The sequence below is a fragment of the Cyclopterus lumpus genome, chromosome 1, assembly GCF_009769545.1.
Source record: "Cyclopterus lumpus isolate fCycLum1 chromosome 1, fCycLum1.pri, whole genome shotgun sequence".
NCBI classification, from domain to species: domain Eukaryota; kingdom Metazoa; phylum Chordata; class Actinopteri; order Perciformes; family Cyclopteridae; genus Cyclopterus; species Cyclopterus lumpus.
In genome coordinates this window covers 19712463-19735790 of record NC_046966.1, presented here as the reverse complement: position 1 = coordinate 19735790, position 23328 = coordinate 19712463, and the positions used below count along the sequence as shown (strand labels likewise).

General features: G+C 40.3%; 1 protein-coding gene across 1 annotated transcript; it reads left to right on the top strand.

Moving 5' to 3' along the window:
• Positions 1–1120: 1120 nt before the first annotated feature.
• prom1b (prominin 1 b) lies at positions 1121–22552 on the top strand. Its single transcript, XM_034534016.1, has 27 exons — positions 1121–1391; positions 9353–9414; positions 9933–9959; positions 10050–10255; positions 11804–11924; positions 12035–12098; positions 12246–12335; positions 12581–12604; positions 12767–12984; positions 13115–13189; positions 13321–13384; positions 13669–13677; positions 13797–13956; positions 14489–14641; positions 15201–15324; positions 15494–15597; positions 15894–15978; positions 16064–16210; positions 16606–16677; positions 17278–17370; positions 18000–18053; positions 18219–18299; positions 18620–18688; positions 20007–20096; positions 21424–21539; positions 22061–22126; positions 22262–22552. The coding sequence occupies exons 1-27, from the start codon at positions 1121–1123 to the stop codon at positions 22329–22331; spliced, it is 2715 nt and encodes a 904-aa protein (XP_034389907.1). The 3' UTR covers positions 22332–22552.
• The last annotated feature ends 776 nt before the right edge of the window (positions 22553–23328 follow it).

The following is a 23328-nucleotide window of genomic DNA, read 5'->3' as shown; positions in this document are numbered from 1 at the left end:
TCAACAAACAAGTGCACATTAAACTAGTATGGTGTATCCTGTTGAGTGAGGATGAAAGAGAGCGGTGATATATATCGGAAGACTTAACCCCGGGGCTATGATGTGGCTTTTTAAACTGAACTTTGGGTTTCACCCCCCTTTTTTAAAAAACTCAAACCTTCTGTGCTTGCCAAAGTTTCACTCCCCTTGACCGTCTATTTGATGAACTTCAGAGCTGAAGGTCAGTGGCTAAGTGTAGAGTCGATGACCTGCCTCACATTCATACAGACGCCATCTGAGATTATATTGTTGGATTTTCTCCTATATACATCCACAATAACACTTTGTGACCTCCTAAATTAATCAAATACAGATACACATCGACTCTTAGCTCAAGAATAAACATTACAGACGGGACCCTTTTCACGAATGATAGCGGGTCATCGTTGGAGGCGATTGTTGTCTCAGAATACTGTAAGTAAATGTAAGCGATCAACAATATAATGCAGAAATGATTTATTTAAATGAAATGGTCAGTGTATTTTGTGTATTTTGTTGTACGGTGACTAAATGTAACTGCAGTCATGTAAAAATACAGAGAGAAATATATTGAAGAAATACTCAAGTACCTAAAAACAGTACTTTGTTAAATGTACTTAGTTACTTTCCATCTCTACTTGTCGCGAACATGTAACGGTGTCGCGCGAGCTTTCAGCGAGCACGAGCGTTCTTGGGTTTTACGTGCACGCGGGATTAGGCTACTCACAGCCCGGCCGGTGAGAGTGAGGGACACCGAGACAACGAGCTCATCCTCTCCCGCTGGTCCGCTTTAAACCGTCGAAGGTCCTCCGGGGGGGGAAATGTCTGCCGTGAGTCCGAACCGAGAAACCGGGAGCTAACGGCTGCTTTCACTTCGACCGTTGAATGTGAAGTTTGAAAGTTTTCCCTTCGGGACGGTCGCCTGTGAGCTGCGGGGATAAAAAAAAAAACCCACCGAGAGGGACAGGTGTCCTCTCGCGTCACCAGCGCGTGCCACCACCCCCCTCTCTCCCTCTCTCTCTCTCCATCCCCCCGCTGGACTGTAGTGCGGGGCTAGGAGTTTTAACTTTTATCTTTCTACAAAGCTGGACTTTTCTGAGCCATGTTGTGGACGAGGTGGCTCGTCCTGCTGCTCTGCTGGGGGTCCGCGAGCGGCGAGCGGCCGGCGGATGAAAGGGACGGGACCGCGGCGGAGGCCCGGGCGGACTCCCGCAGACAACGGTCTCCTCCGCCGGTAGAGCCGTTGGACTTTGGGTTCGTGCCGGCGGCGGTGTATGATACCCACGCGTACTACGAACCAGGGCCCGTGGGCATCCTCTTCCACATGGTCCACGCTTTTCTCTACGTTATTCAGCCGAACTCCTTTCCTAAAGGTGAGATAATCCATCACCCCCCCCTCCTCCTCCTCCTCCTCCCCCTCCTCACTCTCCTTCCTTCATCCGTCTGTTTTATTCCTCTCACATGAGAACTGTGAATCACTCAAATACACATAAAATAACATTATGTCAAATATGTGTGTTACACTAAGTAATCATTTAGATAGTATCATAATTAAGATGGTGATAAAACAGAAGTTTTTTTGTGCCACAGATGCTCAGTAGAAACATATCTATATACTCAGTATACAGTATATGATATATTTAATAGATACACAGCTGCACATTAATGCAAAAACACCAACACCACCTGTCAGTACGCCATCAGTCTTTTACCTACAAAGCTACATACAGCCACTTGGTTCCCACCCAAGGGGTCCCAAGATAAAAAGGGGTGTTGTGTGCAGAGCAACGAGATTGTTAAAGTGATAAGAAGGACAAAACGGTATATTACTGTAATATATTTGTATGACTTTTTCCTCTTTTCTTTGGGAAAGAATACTGGATATTTACACATTTAGTCTCATAAACTGATACAAGAGGCCCTAATCACAACAGCCTTTTTCACACATGTCACTGTGTGATTAATAACATTGATTAGGGCCCTGTTCCATTTAGGCTGATTGGCCAGGGCCCTTGGTAGTGTGCATGCAGGCTCACTAGAATGGTTGTGGCACACTAAGAAGAATCGGATCATAATATATTTGATCATTTACGCCTGTTTTTATGCCAAAAAAGGGATATAAAAAAAGGGATATCACTGAGAAGGAAACCTTAACTCTTTGTACATAAACCTGCCGAGCCATAACATGCGTTGAGGGGTCACAGGTCAGCAAGGTGGGAAAACACCTTCCGACTGACCTGTTTTACGTCATAACGACAAAGTCCAAAAAACCCTGAAAAACCTCAAAGAGACGGCTGTCACAGGATTATTTGCACACTGCTGCTGTATCTCTATTCTCTCCCCGAGTGTAAATATTGGATCAAAAGAGCACGTGCATAATGATATATGCGCGTTGGGCCCTTAAATCAGAGTAATGGGATCAATAGCTAGCTTGTGAATGACCCTCTCTGGGGGCCACGCTTTAACATTATTGAGGTGATATCAGGTCTATCACTTGATCAATACATGCATAGTGAATGTTACTGCTCTCTTTGCCGCCAGGTGTAGAAAATTCCATGCAATGGATATATAGAGCTATACTCAACTCAAAGTGCTTTGTTTGTGCTCTGTATGCACAACTATGAGTGGTCACGTTGGAGGATGACATAGTGCAATAGGATTGAAGGTTTTAAGTTGCTGCCATTTTGGTGTCCAGGGTGGTTGGGTAATCAATTAGCAGATCAGCGATTAGAGGAGGCTTTCTCAGTCACCTGCATCACTGCGTAATACCGTAATCCACTGGACCATATGCTGCTACTGCAAGGGGGACTTTCCACTATGAATTACTGTCATACACTCGCACAGGTGGAGACCACCTGGATGTCATTTCACACATCACACCAATACCTCGAGCTTTATTATTGCACTGTTTCCAACCGCTTTACTCCAGGCACATTAACTCGGCAGCAACGGAGCGAAGCAAAGCCATCGGTTCAGTTTGAAAAAAAATATTAATTGGGGAAATTCTTTAGAAAATCACGTGTCTGTAAATCCCAAAACTTAAAAGGGATTGTTGTGAATATTATTTGCACGTGTTACTCAAACTGCCTAAACATGTTTGCTAAGACAAATAAGACTGTTTTAATATGTAGCCATACAGCCTTTGGCACTGCATTAAAAAACTAAATAAAGAAGGTTACCTCTTAAGTTGACGTTTATCACTATACTAATCATAATATCTTTTTACAACACAATTTATACAGAGCGTATACTTTTATGAGAATTAGTAAACAAATGTTTAACTCTCACTTTTATTTATATCTTTTTATTTATATACAGTATGTGTGTGTATATATATATATATATATATATATATATATATATATATATATATTAGTTTTGTTCGTTTCTCATTTAATTAAGACCTTTATTGCAAAATGAACATTTCAAGTGAAATTATAGAGGAAAAGAAGAATAAATGTGTCAAGACCTCCACTGACTGTTTACATGCACGCACACAAATACAGGGTAATAACATTAAGACAATATCTCTGATTTAACTACAAGCAGAATTCTTAACAATTCAGATTTCCTTAGAAATGTTTGTTAGTAAGTGCTTATTGTTAGCAATTTAGACGAAATAATTGTGTATCAATATATCTTAGTATATGATTTAATAACGATACGATTAAATTGATAGGTGATAAGTTATCATATTGAATGCATGTGCAGCCTTATTTACTCCTGTACACTCAAACTGCTGACACTAAGTTGTCCATAGTTAACTCTCTGGTGTGACTTGGTTTAGTAGTGTTGTCTTTTAGAAAGATATTCAGGATTTATACTCGTCTTATTAGGATCTGTTAACATTTAAATGTAATATACTGTCTGTATGTGAGTTATTGACAATAGTACTGATCAAAGAAATATTACTTTTACTATGGTTTTACTGACCAGGGTTGTTTCCCTTCACATTTTATTTGTCTACTGAACTCTTAAAATACATCTGATCTGAAAAGATTTGTTGGTAATTAGAGGCGTGTGTGCTAAACATCTCAGTATACGATATACCTTTTCAGAAAACGCGGTAATCCTTGGTGGTACATTTATCATATGAATTCGGTCCACGATTGAGAGAAGCGCTTGAGTCTATAATTAGCAGAGGTGACAGTTTGGGGTCGGGACTGAGGTTGACTTGAGGTTAAAATGAAGTGCAAATTAATGTCAAGCAGACCGAGGAAACGTAGTCGACTGATTGGTCTTGTCAGATAGTTTGGATTGTAGATGGTTGAGCAAAATCTCCACAAATCCCCGTTGTATTATTAATGTAATTCATTTTTCAGGTTTCCAATAGAGCGGCTCGTCGCTGAGTTTGAATTACCGCTCAAGGGTTCACCGATGGCTCCCGACCGACTCTCGCTCTTCCCTCTCCTGACTCGCTCATCCCTCCTTTTTATAAACCTGCGTGACGATTGTTTTTGTGGCGAAGAACCATTTTGGACTCTTTCGCTGTGTGAGGAGGTCGCGTCTTATCCCTCCGATACACAGAGGGTAGATTAGAGGATTAGCATCCACAGGGCTAATGCTAACACTGCACAGCCAACATTGCTACAGATGGCATGGACACACACACACACACACAAATGTGCAAACACGTACATGCGCACATACACACACACACACACACACACTGAAACTGGGTCATAGTCATGTTATTTGTCTGTTTGCCTTAATTACTGGGACTGATCAGGAAGCAAATGTCTTGCATCAGATCACAAACCCGAATGAGTTGTCTGATGAGGATATGTGCGAGAAAAGGGACGAATGGCTGCCTCCAAAACGTCCAGTGTATCATGTGTTGATGCTTTAGATCTGCATCTTGCATTGTAGCTACCGTTTGTATACTACAGCTATTTCAGGCTTTCGACATGTTGTTCTTGATGAGCGACTGGACAGCACATCCACAGAAAACTGGCAGCAAAAATCCATTTCTTTGTAAATCGCTGTTTTCTGCCTCTCAAAAATGTGCAGATATTGTCAGACTTGATAGTAAACTCATATCTTTAGTTTTCCACTATTTAATTAATAAAGGAAATGATGGACAGCTCAGTCGATAATGAAAGCTGTTTCAGTCTGTCGTCTTTCTTTATCTTAAATTGAGAAATGATGTCTCGTGGGAAGCCCCTAATGAAGCGTCTATAGTGCAAACAGAGAGAAAGATCACATAATCCTCTTAGTTGTTTTGCTGCAGCTCACATATGGCTGTGTAACTTTCTATAGCTCCTGGTTCCATGTGCATACAAACTGTATTTATAGCCTAATGCTGTTAGTATTTAAAGCAACAAACAGGACCAGATAACTGCATTGGCAACCATGACATGACTTATGTCAACATCACTTCCTCTGAATGTTGTGACTTGTCATAAAATAATTGTAGTAAAGCAGTGGTCCTGGCTCTTATACATTTTAGAGCTACAACCTCAGTTTGTCACCACAATGTTAAACTTGTTTCAAAACCATTTAAATCAATACAATGTCTGTCCATATGCCGTCTCGTGGTAACTTCAAAGCAGTGGTTCCCCACCTGGGGATCAGGACCCCTCCTGTGGGTTCACGATAATTCGCTAAAAAAAACAAGAAAAAAACAAAAACATATTTAAATATTCATGTTTTTCTTTAGGTTTTTGGATAGTTCTACCTCTTTGGATCCCAAAAAAAACAGTTTGAACCAATTGCATGAGTTGCATTTGTAATTCATTTTAGAAATAATCTCAGATGTGAAAATCACTGCTCACAGCTCATGAACATGTGCAACCTGGTACGAGGGGTTGCACGTAAAGACACTGCTAGATAAGGCTGGAGTTTGCAGGCTTAATAGAAAAATAATATATATTTTCCTTGCCATTTTCCATTTTCCAATCATTGAATGAATTACATTTCTCCAGTAGTGGAACTGGGATCTAACTTGCTTTTCCCCAAAAATAGTTTAAAAGTGTTAAAGGCCAGTTCCTGTCCAGAGACTGGCCAACATGAGAACGTCATCACTCTTACTGAATCCTTGATTTCTCTTTTGTTTGAATGAAATGTAAATACCTTGAATACCCTTTATCAAAAGTTAGCAGTGTATCTGTGTTTCAAGAGCGAACAAGTTGACAAATACACTTCAACAAATCCACATTTAACCTATCGGGGAGTGGATGCAGATGTTTTGTGTGTGTGAGGCTGAGATTGTTGACATTAAATGAGGTTGCATAAGGCTTCGTTCACACCTTCCAATAATCTCTCAGCAGGTCAGGGTAGGGGATTGTGGGAGCTTACACATGACCAGTTACCTTCTTGCAGTAAGAAGGTAACTAACCAGCAGCAGTGTTTGATGTGCCTACTGTTGACATATTTAGCCTTACAGTGGCCTGCATCAACCTGTCTGTGATCTGTTGTGGATCCGATGTTTGCTTCACCTTGTTGAACTTGTGTAAAAACAACAATACATCCCCACTGAGGTTTCTTTAAAGGCCTTTTATTGTGAAAAAAAACGAGACAAAATCTTAAATAACAATGACGATACTAGAACGTTGGTTTATCAAAGTTAGAGCTTCACAACAGATGCCGAAAACATGTAAATGAAAAAACAAACGTATGCATGTGTCGGTACGAAATCAGTTCCTCTTCTTGACGAGGGCGGGTCGTGGTGGGTTCATTCCTCCAGGTCTCACTCTGACGGTTGTTTAACCCCCCTCTTCCTCTCACTTCTTATATTGGGTCACTGAACTAAGCTGTCTAAGCTCAACTGCCCCCGAGGGCTAATGCTAACTAAGTACCTGAGCACAGGTGGCATCAACATGACTCATATGTTTCATCTGCAGAGTTAAAAGAGTGAGACGCCTCCTCGCCCCGACACAGTCTGAGATTTAGAAACTGTTCTGAGAAAAATAAGACGGCCAGCGTAGGGTTGAGAGGATTAGCCATATGGTCACAAAAGATATCCACAATCTCAGCTCCTTTTACTCACCAGAAAGGCTTATTCAGAGACAATTTTACTTTTAAAGCACAGACTTAAAACCTCACGTGGTTTAGAGGCAGTTGCTTTGCAGCCAATCATTCAACAAAAGAAAACGTAAAATCTCATGAAACACTCCAAAGAGATTGTTTGGTAAACACAGTTCACACAGTGTACCAAACAAACAGTTTAAGTATTCTTGTGGCCAGTATTTTGATAGTGGTCAGTATGTAGAGAGGGCTGAAAGGATGAGTTAATTAATTGATTAGTTGAAAAGCAACTATTTTGATCATCGGTTTGTTTCAGTATAGTGTTTCAAATGCTGAACCATCTCAGATTTTCTTTTCTTTAAAAAAAAAAGAAAAAGTCCCCAATTAATTTAACGACATCACCATGGACTCTGAAAAATTATAATATATATGTTTCACATTAGTTGCAGCCCTCCGTGAAATGCGGGGAGAGAGAGAGGATAAAAAGAACAGCACAGCATACAAAGAGACAGCAATAGTACTTTAATTCACTGTAACATTTAAAAAGTCACACATTTCAGTTACATGTGCTTCCTCACCTCACCTGAGGGTCAGCAGGTGTGCAAGCAGAAGGCGTGTGCGCGTGCGTGCGTGTGTGTGTGTGTGTGTGTGTGTGTGTGTGTGTGTGACAGCTGTGTCAGCATTAACATGCTAAGCTGGCCTCCATCTGCTTGTTGTCATTTGCAGCGGCACCTGCTATACCAACCTGAGAGGGTATATGACAATATTATATTCTTGTAAGACAAAAGTAGTACAACTACTTTTTTTCTATCACTTGTCGACATCGGCACCTGAACACGGAAGTGGCCGGGCACCAACCATTCATGTGAGAGATCTGACAAACGGATAACAAACACTGGAAAACATTGCGTTTACTATCCGTGTTCATCGTTCATGTACTGTACTGTGTATGTCCACATAAATAAGGTGGAAGAAGTATTCAGATCTTCACTTAAGGACTTCAAGTAAAAGCTTTGAATTCTACATTTGACAAGTAAAAGTACTTTGCATCTGGCTCATTTCAGTTTTGATTTATTGGATTATAGTTAGATTGGTATGTAAGCATCACTAACTAAAAGGCCCTTTTCACAGCATCCATTTTGGTATCTAATTGCAGGGTAAACACAGGTGTAATTGATCAAACTGATAAAGGTCCCATTCTATTTAGTGTCACAGTCATTACAGTGAGCCAGCATTCACAATACCAGGGCCCCTGCCCACCTAAATGGAACAGGGCCCTAATTAACCTTTTCAATGTCACCTGTGTTTACCCTGCAGTTGCATGTCAAAATGGCTGCTGTGAAAAGGGCCTATTTTAAGTACTTTATATACTGCCAGGTAGCTTACGCAATCTGTAATAGTACATCCTCATTTGTTAGTTGATTGTTGTTGACTTTATTTGCCGTAAAATAAATGTAGTGGAGTAAATAGTGCAACATTTTCAAGTACAGTACACTTGAGTAAATGTAGTAGGTTTTGTTAAAACAGTGGTGTGTACTGTAGATCTACACACATTCACTTGTATGTGATAAAAATGAAAAATATTATATTTTTAAATTTTTTTTATTTAAATGGATTATTTATTTTTGCTGCACAAGTTGTCAAATATACATATAGTGTGAATGTGTTTGTGTGCATGCATACAGGTGTTTTAGTTGTGGTGTGTGTGCACCCACTTCCACACAGTGAGCCATACTGCTTATTAATTTAACACTGATGTCAGATCGGTACTCTGTATTGGACTGAAAAGGTTGGATTGGTGCATCCCTAGTGTGTGCGTGCATGTGAGAAGGAATCAGTGTTCCCCTGCTAAATAACAGCATCCACCATCCAGGTATAGGCTTAGTGTTGCCTGACCCATATAAACACACAGACAGCTGGACAGAACTGCAGTCCTCATTGGCAAACTACACAATTCAAACAGCTTCCGCAGAAACACACAGCTGTCAGATGTACGAGGAAATGCATTCGCAATACTTTCCTCGGAAATTGAAATATGAATCCTCATAATCTCTGTTGTTAGCTCATGAGCAGATAAATGGATTTTTCACTCCAGTTCTCAAACCTTAGACAGGAAGTGTATTTGATTGTGTGTGACATTGGCCGACACTGTAAACGCTGTTGTGCAAGTGATTATAATTACATTTTTGCAGATTGAAAGACTTAAGACTTTATATTTCTTGCACTGTGTTTTTTCGTCTCATTTGTCTTATTGTCCAATGTTATGCACCACCCGCCAAGACAAATTACTTTTATGTCCAACATACTTGGCAATAAATGGTTCTGATTCTGAAGTGTCGACCTATCTGTTCTATTTGTTTCTTTTCAGATCTGATTGTTAAGGTCATTCAACAAAACATGGGAGGAATCAAAATAGATGAATGGAGAAAGGTACGTTTGCTTTAATTGAGATGAACCTAATCATGATATTAGGCAGTGTTTGGATATTTGATTGATAAATGTAATTATTGATTTAATAGTTGTAAAAGATGTTGCAAATTCTAAAAAATTGCACCTTGCATTAATAGTAATTACTTTTCTTTACTATGGCCTTAAAGTCATATTAATAATATATTAAGTCTCTCAAATACTTTGGCCATTTAACAGTAAGAATCATAAACCGATGATATCGTGGACTACAGTAGCTACTGTGATGCTAACAAGCCTTTTGGGATTCCCCTGGTTTGTTTTGGCAGACATTTTACTATTTATTTTTCTCATCTTTTTTTCTCACTGGACTCATGATATTTCCTTCAATTCCCTCTTTAAAAAATGGATTTGTGCCTCTTAAGCTCTTGGCTGTCACACTGACTTTGTTTTTGTTTGTCTTTCTTTCCCTTTGTGTGTGTGTGTTTGGTTTGTGTGTGTGTGTGCGTGCGCATTTGTGTGCACCTGCTCCGGGGTCACAGCCAGAAAATGTGGTCCTGTTACTCCAGGTAAACTCCTCGTGACATTCCCATAATACAATGCACACAAATGATTAAGTGAGGGGATTTGATGACCGTGTACATCTTCTCCTCCTGCAGTTGATCCACTACGAGGCCGGATTCCTCATATGTGCGACCATCGGCATCACCTTCTTGGTCCTCACCCCAATCATAGGCCTGTGTTTCTGTGTGTGTCGATGCTGCGAGAACTGCGGAGGGGAGATGCACCAGAGACAGAGAAAGAACATCGACTGCCAGAGAGGTTTCTTCACCGCCTCGCTCGTCGGCACCTCCATCTTCATTGTGTGAGTCGTTCTTTTCAGCCTTTTATCATATCATCGTGTGAGGATTCTTATTTTCTTTTCATAATAGAGATGAAGGTATTATTATTACAGTGGTTCTGGATTAGTTTGGTTCGCTTCTGATGAGTTGTTGGAAAGTCGATTTTGGATATACTGAGCTAAGTACTGCTCAGACTATTTAGACCAGTGCAACCGGTACACATACTGTATGTCTATGTCCCACAACATCACTGGTTCTCTCCCTCATTTCCTGCCATATCGATACAATTTGTAGTAAAGGCGACAAAACTAGAATTGAGTGAAAAAGTCACTTCAATGAGTTTTATAACAATTAACTGAATGTTGCTGCCATGTAGGAGACGGATGACGGCCGAAGAAATTCAATCCAGACTGAGCCGGACAGTTAGGTGTCATTGATATCACTTGGCTGACTGTGAGAGGACTCTCTGTCTGAATGCGTGCTTTCACGTCATAAACATGCATACTCGCGCACACACAAACACACACACATGCATATATGAGTACAGGAAGCAGTTTGCGGCCATTTGGAGATATTGTCTGATCAGGGTTTGTTATCACGGTTCTTGTATAATCTCTCACACAGAAGATTCATTCTGTTTCTCCTTCGGTTGACATTCACTCAAATCTTTGCCCGAGGCTCAGCTGCGTAACATCGATTAGTTATCTGGCAGGTTCATTAAATACCTTCTTCTTTTTTTTTTAAAGGAAAATAACCATTTTCAAGTTCAGGAATAACGCTCAACCAAAACATCACAGCAATAATTCACAAAAACTCAGCTGAAAGTTTGCATGTCATCGGCTCAGCACCTCGGCAGACTTCATTCCTCGTTGTTGTTTTCAAAACAGTGCATTATCGCAGCATTATCCATCCTGCTTTCTTAATTTATTATAGTACTACAGTATATTACAACGCATGTACAGAGTTGCGTTATTAAACTTGAGATAAGTCAATATCCATTTGAGTCAATTTCCCTTGTTAAATATGTTCTAATCCTGAAGGAGAGCAAAAGACTGGGAGATGCCTCACATACTCATTTTAAATGTGAATTTTCCAAAATAAGCTAAAATATTATGCATATTCATAGCTGTAAATCATGTAGATCTTTCCCAAATCTTTTCATCTTTTTCAACTGAAGTCAGTCAGAACAAATAGTCTGAAAGACGGGTGTTTTGGATAAATAACTGATTAAACATGTGACCTGTTTTATAATGACCCCTCTACCTGATTACACTTCATTCATGTGAGAGACAGTCAGGTCTAAAAGGATAAGCAGAGAGAGACATGGGGGGGAGGGAGAGAGAGATGGAGGGGAAGAGAGAGTTGTTTCTTTTGAAATCCACATTTCAGATTTAGATCTAATAAAAATAGAGAAATGTGTCTTTGCAGGTCAGTCACATCTCTGTGAATTCTCCAACAGTGACTTTTATTTAAGCTCATGCAGCTGGAATACACCTCAATGTAGCGACGCTGCCCTCTGCTGGTCAATAGGGCTCCCTGTCTTTACTCTCCTGGATGTGTTTGTGTTTCAGTCTCGGAGTGCTTATCGCCTATGCTGCCAACCACAATGTCAGCATGCAGATTAAGAGCACTCGGCGGCTCATCAACACCAACATGAGAGACCTGAAGACGTTTGCTAACAACACACCTGCGGTATGCCTTCCCTCTGACACACACACACACCTACACACACGCATTCCCATTGAAAAGAAACACACACAATCCTTCGCGTCTGAATGTTTAATGTGTGTCTTCTGTTGCAGCAAATTGAATACCTGACAGCCCAGTACACCACAGCAAAGAACAAAGTCCTATCAGACCTCGACAGTAGGTTAAATTCAGACTGTTTACATACTTTATTTGTTCAATGTCCCTCGCGTTGCGCGCCTGTGTCTACTCGTGTTTACCTACCATGGCAATATATAACTGTAGTGTTGTGGTGAAGCCGTCTGATGGCCCTCTGCTTCCTGACAGACATCGGCCCTTTGCTCGGTGGGAGGATCCACAGTCAGCTGGAGAAAGAGGTGGTTCCCTCACTGGACACTGCGCTGCGTATGGCAGGAGGTAACACACACACTCTGTCTGAGCTCTTCATGCCACCTCCTGTTCAGTTCAAACAGTAGATTGAAAATCTAATTTTCTAATCTTCTCATTGTTTTCTTATTGCTTCAATTTGTTTTTATGTGCAGTTTCCTCTCATGTGGTTTTATTACTACAGAATTTCCTTGTGTTTTTTAAGGGCACATCCTCACCATGTTTTATTTTTCATTTTTCCTCTTTGATTTCCTCACATTTCCTTTTATCTAAAGCAAAAGTTGAGAACGCCATCAAAGGTAACCGGAGCTGATCTGCTGATCAGAACCACTGTTGTGCCCCGTAAAACGTCTCCTATTGTGTGTTTTTTGTGGTATTGTGGTTATTGTTATAATTTCTTTTTTTTAATTTTAAAAGGATCATTTTTAATTCAATTGCACCCTTTCCTCTCTCTCCTATAGCCATGCGGGAGACCAAGGAGGCCCTAGAGAACGTCAGCTCCTCCTTGGAGGTTCTCCAGGAGGGGACAGTGAAACTTCAAGCCAGTCTGTCGGGGGAGCGCGCCTCCCTGTCCAACACCTTGTCAGACCCTGCCTGCACTAATGGAGCTGTGTCCCACACCTGTAACGCCATCCGCTCCACGCTGTCGCAGCTGGGAATCAATGCTGACTTCTCCACGGTACTGAGGAGCTGACAATCATCTGACACATGAGATGAGAATGAAAACCTGGAAATAAATGGAATTTTTTTATTTTATTTTAGTTGCCATATTTACTAATCTTCACTCTTTTTATATTTGTGTCTGTCAGCTGCCAGATGTCACTCGTGCCTCGGAAAATATCAACACTGTCCTGAAAACGGACCTCAGCAACATTGTACAAAAGGTTCGCCTCCAGCTTATCATCCTGTTTATTGTTGTCACTTTCTTTTTCACCCATCATATTCTTACAAAATACACCCTAGAAATGGATATGTTTTTATTAATCATCCTTTCTCTCTTCCTTTCCACCTCCAGGGTTACTCGTCCTTTAATGATACACCAAATCTGGTTAAAGAACAAACTAAAAACATTGTCTCAGGTACAGAAATGTGTATGTATGTATGTACATATAAATAAATAAATATATATATATATATATATATATATATATATATATATATAAATATATATATATATATATATATATATATATATATATATGTGTGTGTGTGTGTGTGTATATATATATATATATATATATATATATATATATATAAATAAATATAGTGTTTTCCCTTCTTTACTAATGAAATGAGATTATGTCTGACTCGTATTTCCCTTTCATATTTTTCCCCTACAAACTTGTGAATGATGAAACCACAGCGCTACCTCGTAAGTCCTTCTTTGTCCTTTTCCACTTTCTGTGAGACCTCTTTCTCACAGTTGTCACCTCTGTACTGACAGGCCCCCTAATTGATATTGTTTGTCTTCTTGTTTGTATGCGTGTCTAGGAGTAAAAGGCATGCTGGATAAGATTGGCATAGAGATCAACAGCTTCTCCAAGATGTTCCCAGTGGAATCCTCTCTGGTCAATTTCACCATGTTCCTCAACCAAGGACAGAAAAACATCGAGTCCTATTACCCACAGGTTGACCAAATGGATTTCTACAGGTTTGTGCATGTGTGTCTGTGAACACGTATGAATGAATATGAACAACAACCTGTCACATTATGGGAACATAATTCCCATCTGGGGAAGAATTTGGCCTCCTTCAATGTATAGGTTGGTCTTTGTGGTAATTGCCCGACCTCATCCATTACAGTTGGATGGCCGAGTACGATGACAATGTGACGAGCGCATGTGTTTTACCCAAAGTTGAAAATGTGTCAACTCTCGGTGACCAGAACAAAACAAACGTGCAGCTCTCAGCACAGAGTAGACAAAAGAAAAATGTGAACATAGCGGTGTGGCGGTTTGGCTTGTCAATAGTATATCGCACTAGATCTCGATTTATAATTAAAACTACAGGTAAGAGGAATAAATTGTATTTTCTCTTTATTTTGGGGTGAACGGTCCCTTTTAAGTTGAGAATTATGACATGGTTATGGTGATGGGTAATCCTCCAGAAGATTCCTGTTAATCAATGCAGTGTCCTCGCAGACGACAGCACTAAGTGTGTGTCTGTTTGTGTCCGTGCTGCAGGTGGATCGGCTGTGTGGCAGTGCTCTGCATGCTCGTCCTGGTCCTGGCCTTCAACATCCTGGGACTGCTGTGTGGCACCTGTGGCTACGATAAGCAAGCTACACCAACAACAAGGGGCTGCCTGTCAAACACCGGCGGCAACCTGCTCATGGCGTAGGTTACTAAGACAAAACTGAAGGGAGATCAGATACTGTCTGTGATACTGCAAATGCAAAGGCTTTCACCAGTGGGCCATCAGCTTAATCACCATTCTGTTACCTCATGTGGTGATTGATGGTGACTTTACCAACATTTATTTCAATTAAAAACTTTGAGTTTATTACCTTAATGTTCAGCTAATTTGAAGTGACAACAAGTTGATGTTTGCACTGTAGAACATTTGTTTGCTCTCTACATACATGTACTAGACTAATATCTATATATATCACCTGAGATGCAATGTGTATATATATATATATATATATATATATATATATATATATATATATATATATATATATATATATATATATATATATATATACATACAGGCTATTGATAGAAATGTTTACATAGATCAAATGTGACAAAAGTTTCGAACTCCCTTTTGTCCCATAATTTACCATTTTTGCAGCTTTCCCCTGAATGAATGATGCATTCTGCCAGTGAATAATTATTCTTAACCTCCTGATGTTTCTGTGTAATTATGTTTCACATGCTTTGTCTCTTTCAGTGGGGTGGGCTTCTCTTTTATCTTCGTCTGGGTGCTGATGGCCATTGTGACCACCTTGTTTGTTGTTGGTGGCAACGTGGAGAAGATGATGTGCGAACCGCTCGCTAACCGACAGCTATTCAAGGTGTTCAAAACAAACTCTTCTTTCCTGAATGTCTTATTTTCACACTCCCCGCTGCCTTTCTCTGTGGTGTCTTGGAGAGCACTTTATCGGAGCAGGATTGTGTTTAATAATGAACAGCGCGCTGGCTCTGTGCTGATAAATATGCATGTGTGTGCGTGTGTGTGTGTAGATCATAGACACACCATTCCTGGTTCATCCCTCCAAGAAGAACTTCCTTCCTGGGATGCTGTTTCAGAATCCGAACATTGACTTGACTTTGGGAAACATGTACAGGTAACGTGCCAATAGCTAATACTGTGCATAATGTAAATAAAGATAATTGTGACTCTTGAAGTGAAGAGAAAAAAAAAGAATGAAAAAAAGATCAATACTGTTAATGAGCTGCATATTATGTCTTGGAGTAAATCTAAAATAACATTTCAATTTCAATTAAAAAAATAATAATGATTTAGACTTTTTTTTTATGTCCAAAATGATCACCAACAAATTCCCACAATAAAAAGATAAAATAATGAGCTGTACAAATGCACCTACAGATGAGTTTCAGTGTGTCCGTACTGTCTTTGTAGGGACTGCTATGAGAACAACGGCCTGTACCATTCTCTGCAACTGGAGACCATGTTCAACATCAACTCCTTCCTCAACAGAACTGTGGTAAGTGTCCCTTCACTGTGGAGGAAATGCTGATATAAGCCTGTGTGAATGGTAACTTACCAGTAGGTGTGTTTGGTTCAAACAGTACAACAGGGATCTGGCCAAAGTGTTTGAGAGCGTGCAAGTGGACCTGCAGGACATCACGCTGCTGGAGCAGGCCGGCAGAGACAACCTCATCAACTTCGCCAACTCTGGAATTGGAAATATCGACTATGAAGCCTACCTGGCTGAGGTAATCTGTGTGTCTGTGTGTCTACAGTACCTTTTCCTACCATGCGGGGACCAAAAGCAGGTCCCCACTAGGTAAAGCATTTATTTCTGGGTTGAGACTTGGTTTTAGTGAAGATCAGGCAAAGTAAATGCAATGTCCACGCCGTCAGTGGTGTTCTCCTTTCATCTGATTGTCGCTTTTTTGTGTCACGGTTATTTTAATAAATTAGACATAAGTACAACTTTTGAATTCATATTTAGTATTTAATTTAGTTAATTTGAAATCATATTTTCATCAACTAATCTTATTTACTTGTGGGGGGGGGGGGGGGGGGAAAGGAATACAAACAAGAATCATTTTTCAGATTGTGCATCTGAAGGAGGAAATTTAAAACTATATGTTCCTTTTTATTTTAGGGCAACAAGGGAGTAGCTCTCGTGGATCTCCTCTCCTTCTCTACTGACCTGGAGGCTCAGGCCGACCAAATGGTGAGTTTCATCATTATCCTACCAGCAAATTACAGCAACAGCATGATGTGACGTTTTACAACTATAATACACATTGCTTTGGATTATTATCTAAGTCACACCTACAGTACTGCTGTTAAAAAAGTAACAATGAGTGACTAACATGAGGTATCATCAGTTTTTTTTCCATTAGTCAGCTGCAGTGATGCATCTATTTTACATTCAAGTTCAACTTATGATGCTAAATGTTTGTGAAAGTATTTGGACCCATTGAGTTCACTTAGATTTTTAATCTTGATTTTAATCTTGACATGTAAAAAGAACTTTTCTTAAACCAACAATCCCAAATGCACAGTTGGACGGCCTCTCTGGAAAATAATTCCGCCTCGTGCTCCAGTTGGTCTGAACAAGCTGCCCATTCACCCTGAACACACACATTTATGGCACATGCATAGCACATAGTACAGGAACTGTGCCATTTAAAGGCACACGGGACATACCACGCGAGGATTAGTGTGTGCATGTATTTCTAAAGAAGGAAGGAAGAATGAATCACTGCATAACTGCAACAAACTGCTGCATCCTCTTTGTGTGTTTGTTTGTTTGTTTGTTTGTTTCCAGCCACGCGGTGCTCTGGAGAACGCACTGAAAGGACACGCCAGCAGTATCAGACAGATTCACAGAGACCAGGTGGTTCCCATGGAGCAAGCAATGGTAATCACCTCTCCATCAAACACATGAAACACCTTTACTTCATATATATGCACAAGCGAATACACACAGATCCACTCCTATGTCCAAAGAACACCTTCCTTCTACTGAAGTAAATGTATACTACTAAGTATTCTACTTTATAAGGCTAGACTTCCTAAGCCGGAACAAACTTGTGTAGCGTCTTGGAGAAAACGGCTGATATAGAAATTCGCAGATAATATTTTAACACCTTATTTCTCATTTCTGCCAAACTATAACAACAAAAAATCAGTATAAACTATAACAAAAAAACTATTTAAAAATAAAAATCACTATAACATTTAAAGAAAGTAAAATAATCAGATCACAAGTTTAAGAACAAACAAAAGGAAGTATAATTAATTTCTTTGTTAGCCGCTCTCCTCAACTTTACTTAATCTCTCTCTTTTTCTTTTTTGTTTGGTAAATGGTGACAGAAATATGTCCGCGCGCGGGTAAGCCACAGTTAATATGTTGTTGCGTGTTTGTCATAGGAGTGTCGTTGACGTTGTGACAGCGGTGACGTGACGCCTTTTTTTTGTTAAAGGCTCATTTCCAGACGCAGTTGTGGTTTGTTTGGTCCCAGCTTGTGTTTTTGTCTCCTCACTCAGAGCACACTGACTCAGAGCATCAAGCAGCTGCAGAGAATGTCCAGCGACCTGCCGGTGAGGAAGCCAACCAAACACTCTCTTTACCTATATTACAGATCTACTTATCAAACCACCACCTATCAACTTCTGTATTGTCAACTGAACATGAACAAACTATTAACACTAGTTAATATGTTTCATAAGTGCAAATTAATCTCTTTCTCTGCCGGTGTCTTTCAGGTCAAGGTCACGAATATCCTGAGTGCCATCGATGCAGCAGAGTACCTCATCACTCATAACGCCTCCCATGTGGTGAAACGGGTATGAAAAAGATAATTACAACCATCTGTATTTTATGAGTGATACGTAATATAGTGCGCACACACGGATACATCTTCTTACCACAGTTGTTTTCATCAATTCATCAGCTCCATTTTCTCTGATATGAACCAGATATTTTTAGCAAACCACACAACAGCAACTTCTTGTATTACAACCCTAGTTTGATTGACATGAGCAGAAACAGCCCTATAAGAGCAACTTTAAGTTACTGTTTTCTTGACTGTATGATGTTACTGAGTATTTTACACATGAAACTGTCACACATTAGCTGACATGTTCTCCTCTCTGTTGTCGTCTAGGAAACAAAAGGCTACACAGAGAGCTTGTCGGGATACTTCAAACAGTATACACAATGGGTTAGGAACTCTGTGAGTATACCTCCAGTTTGTATATAATGCATAGTATTGATGTAATCTTTTCAAGTTTACAGGTTGATAATTCACAGAGACGTTGTCACCAAAAGGGAGAAGTGTAATTGTACAGCACAAGTGCTCCTTTAGCGTTGGGTTTATTCTTTGTTATGGTGACAGAAAAGTAAAACTGTCAGCAATCGAGCTGCGGCCTTAAGAGTTTGTTTTAAAATGTGTTTCGGGGCGATCGGACATCGCTAAATACGCTAAATACAAGTGTAAATGATTGTAAACAACCACCGAGGCGCATTGTGATCCGACAGAGTTCCCACAGTTCCTAAAAATAAAAAAAAAGCCGTAAAGGCCATAATTGGGATACAAATGTTTTAAATCAATCTTTCAAAAGTCTTAAAAATGCTTTAGACATAAGTAGGGTTTCATGAATCTATTTTTCTGACAGTGCCCTTTAAGATGTGACACGGTGACAAAACACCAATCATACAAGTCTAATAAGGGAAAAGTCCTAAATCCAACTCGCCCTGTCTGATTACTGAAGGCACTGCCGATGTGGTCCAGGGACCCATTTGACCACAAACCTTTTGTAAGCTTTAAGAACTGCAGTGGCTCGCACAAAGGACGTTCTGTTGCATGCTGTATATATTCACACAGGATTGTGGGTCAGAATAGCCAGAAAAACTACTACTAAAATACTGCAATTTGTTGACATACTATGTATTTGGACAAACAACAGTTTGGTAGTATGGGCATTGTAACGCACAGCCGAACGCCTATGTGCCCTGACGCGCCCAGACGAGGGCGTGACAGGAAAATACGTCATCAAAGCCGCGGCGCTACTTTTTCTCATCTCCAGTTATTTCTCAAATCGACTTTTGAACATTTAAAAAAAAGCTCACAGAGATACATGACAAGGGCTTCAAACACCGTGGACAATTTGTTTTGCCTAAGAACCCGAAAGAAACAGACCCAGTAATGTAATGTTTAGATTTCTGGCCTGGAGAAACAACAATGCAATTTGGTCTTTGAGCTGTCCACCAAGACGCATGTTAATGTCGAGCGTAAACGGGGCTTAAATGTTCAGGTTTCAGTAAATCTCGGAAGCTTTTCGAAGTTCCCTGATGGTAACCAGATTGTTTAAACAGTCCGAGAAGCCACTTTGATTTAAAAGTAACGTCTATGATTAGAAGATTGAGGAGAGATCATCTTCCACTGCTACACCACGCTCATCAAGTTGTGTTTTTTGTTTGACGTTTGACGTCATTCATACATACACTGTAATGTATACTTTGGGTTTTCCTGCTGTGTTTTTCCCCTACAGCTGACTTCAGAGGTGGCCCAGTGTAAACCCATCAGTAACATTGTGGACAGCATGGAGATCGTAGCGTGCAGCTTCGTAATCGATTCAGTGGTAAGGCAGCAGGTGTGTGTGTGTGTGTGTGTGTGTGTGTGTGTGTGTGTGTGTGTGTGTGTGTGTGTGTGTGTGTGTGTGTGTGTGTGTGTGTGTGTGTGTGTGTGTGTGTGTGTGTGTGTGTGTGTGTGTGTGTGTGTGTGTGTGTGTGTGTGTGTGTGTGTGTGTGTGTGTGTGTGTGTGTGTGTGTGTGTGTGTGTGTGTGTCACAGCTGTATGTACATGCATTTGGATTTCATCTCCAAACATAAACGTCTCTTTGACTGTCTGAGGGAGCTCTGGGTGATGAAGACTGTGGAGCCTTTGGGCCTCGCGTACGGGAACAGTATGTTCTCAAGTCTCCGACACACTCGCTCACACACACTGAGATGAGATTGGGTCTGTTTCGAGGCAGGAGGCGGAGTTACATGCACATAGATTCCTCACTGTTTTCCCTCAGAGGGGTTGTAAAGTTTTATATTTACATATCCGCTATATATCGTGTGTGTTTGTGAGAGTTAAATGAGAGCTCAAACAAGTCACAGTACTGTGGTCAATATTAAAATACGTCAGCGCTCCAGCAGCGCCTGCAGCCTCCGTGCTGCATGTGTGTACGACCTTGTATTTATAGGTTTTGTCCTATTGGTGCCCGGTGATGTGTACATTTCTTGTGCATCCATGTGCATGTGTCTTTGTGTGAAATCGGTCGTGCTGCAACTAACGATTGTCAATTGATCCGTGCAATATTTTTTAAGTCAATAAAATGTTGAAAACCTTTTTGAGTAGTAGTGCCATATGAGTTCTAAGGAAAATCTTTATATTTACTGTTGGTTTTTGCTGGAAAGTAACATCACTTACATTTGAATACTGTTCAATGACCGCTTGATACTTAAACCTTACTAAATTTCAGCGGAAAATATCGTACTTTCTTACTGCGCTACTATTATTTGAGTATTTTAGGCACTGGACTGGTTACTTTACTGATTTAGCATAACAAAAACATGTGATTAATATAAAAATGAAGATGCATCAAGTAAGTAAAACTACTGAACTACTATATCAACTTTATATAATGTAGCTATAACATTAAAATACTGGTTAAAATGCAACAATACGAATGTAATATGCAATAATATATATTACTCTGCTCCATATGTTATTGCTATTATTGCTTTTACTTTCTACTTACTACTATAAAGGATCTGAAAACCTCTTCTACCACTTAAATGATGAATCGACAAATCTTTGGAACTATTTTCGCACAAAAAAAATCTATTTCAGAGAGATTAGAGTCGACTTGAGAGCGAATCAAAGGTCAACTGGAGAAAAAATGTCCATGTGTTTTTCAGAACACATTCTGGTTTGGACTGGGAGGCTGCTGTATCCTTCTGATTCCCAGTATCATCTTCTCCACCAAACTGGCCAAGTATTACAGAAGGATGGACACAGAGGACGTCTTTGAAGAGTGAGTCCAAACACGCTTCACACGTGTTAGTTTTGCTTCTAGTTTTTTCTGAATCTTTTCTGTAGATTAAAAGTAAATTAATTATTTTTCTTCTTTCCTTCTCTCTGTCATTATTCCCTCTCATGTCCTTTGATTCTCCTCATATTTTCTCCTTGTGTTATTTACGCTCTCTCCCCAGAATCTCTTACCCTTGGCTTGTTGCACTTTGATGTTTGTCTGCTATTCACACGTCTTTTCGTCCTCTTCCACGTGCCCATTGCCTGTCTGGTATGGGACACTTCGACATTGGATCCCTTCACATCTTTCTTGCACCTTTTTTTTTTTTTTTTTTTTAAATCACAAATCTGAAGTTGCAAGCATGGTCTTCCTCTCTTTGCATGGATCTTCATCTCATCATCTTCCCCCGCGTCTTCCTCCTCTTTTTTTCGACTTTAAAACCGAGGATCACTCCAGCCTTGATGCTTTCAGCGGAGTCTTCCCGTTCTCTTTCTCACCCGTCCATCCTCGCTCTTGTGTTGCAGTATGGGTAATACAGGTAATCACGGTGAACAAGTGTGCGATACCCACGGAGACCTCGCTGTGCTCAGGTACGAGCTGTGTCTCTGCTCGCGTGCATGCCGCGGTGTTAATTGGCGGAGGGATATTTTGGAGAGTCTGCAAACTTTTTAAAAGAATTCCCCATGTACATATATGTGTGTGTGTGTGTGTGTGTGTGTACGTAGCTCTCCCTATTGTGACACTCTGACCCGGTTCCCTCGGGCCTCTGCTCCCCCGAGCTACTCTGAATGGTGACCCAAAGCAACTCGTCGATGAGGTACAGACTGACTGTCGGGTATAACTTTGCACTAACCCTCATCTAACAACGTTAACGAATAACTCAAACCACCTGAGAATCACCAGCCATGTAATCATCATCAGTCTCATTTCACACAGGAGGTTTTCTTCTTCTTTCTATTCTTGTTTTCTTCATCCTTCATCCGTCACCGTCGTCTCTTTTGAGCGACGATGTCCATTCAAACACCCGGGACTCGAAAAGAAAAAGTTCCTCCTGATGGAGTTGAGAGGAAGACGCCCTCATACGCCCGACTCTGCGTGTGCCTTTGGACGTGCTGCAGGAACAAGAAGCATGTTGTGGTTACAACGTGTTCATTTGTGTTTGACATGCTGTGTTGTGTGTGTGCTGTAATCATTTCTTTCTCTATTAACACCGTTGTAGAAGTCAATTTTGTGAACTTCAATGGTATGTTATGGAGGGGTATGACACGCTTTGGTGTTATCTTCAATGATCAAAATGCATCATCCACTTTACCAATAAGTAAGGATTATACGTACAAACATATTGCAGTTGTGACATATTTATTTACATCTGCAATTGTGTATTTATTTGATATATCCTTCTACAATCGTATCACAGAAAAGGCAATGACAGTTTTCAAGTCGGGCTAAAAGAAAAAAGCTCTCCTTCTAATGTGATTTTTTTTTTTTTTCTTTCTATTTTCCTGAAACTAAGTTGATTTTAATTTTCACCTTTTCCACAGTGGACAAGAGAACTGGAACTGATATTTCCCTCGTGGTAAGTGCCACTCCTCTCTTCAGGGATAATAGCAAAGAAGACCCGCTGTTTGACAGCTAACATGGCTTCTCTCTTTTCTAGGATCACTGGACTTTCCAGCTTTCCCGTTCAGGTCTTGTAACACTTTCAAGGACCAAAGGGAATAACAACAACAATCAGGAACTGTGTGGTGAGGGAGTCCCACTCCCCATTACCCCTTCAAGCCATTTGGCAAGG

Coding starts and splice junctions, on each gene's coding strand:
- prom1b (XM_034534016.1), top strand. CDS start 1,121: ATGTTGTGGACGAGGTGGCTCGTCCTGCTGCTCTGCTGGGGGTCCGCG. Junction 13,957..14,488: donor GACCAAATGGATTTCTACAG/GTTTGTGCATGT, acceptor TCCGTGCTGCAG/GTGGATCGGCTGTGTGGCAG. Junction 18,300..18,619: donor CCTCCCATGTGGTGAAACGG/GTATGAAAAAGA, acceptor GTTGTCGTCTAG/GAAACAAAAGGCTACACAGA.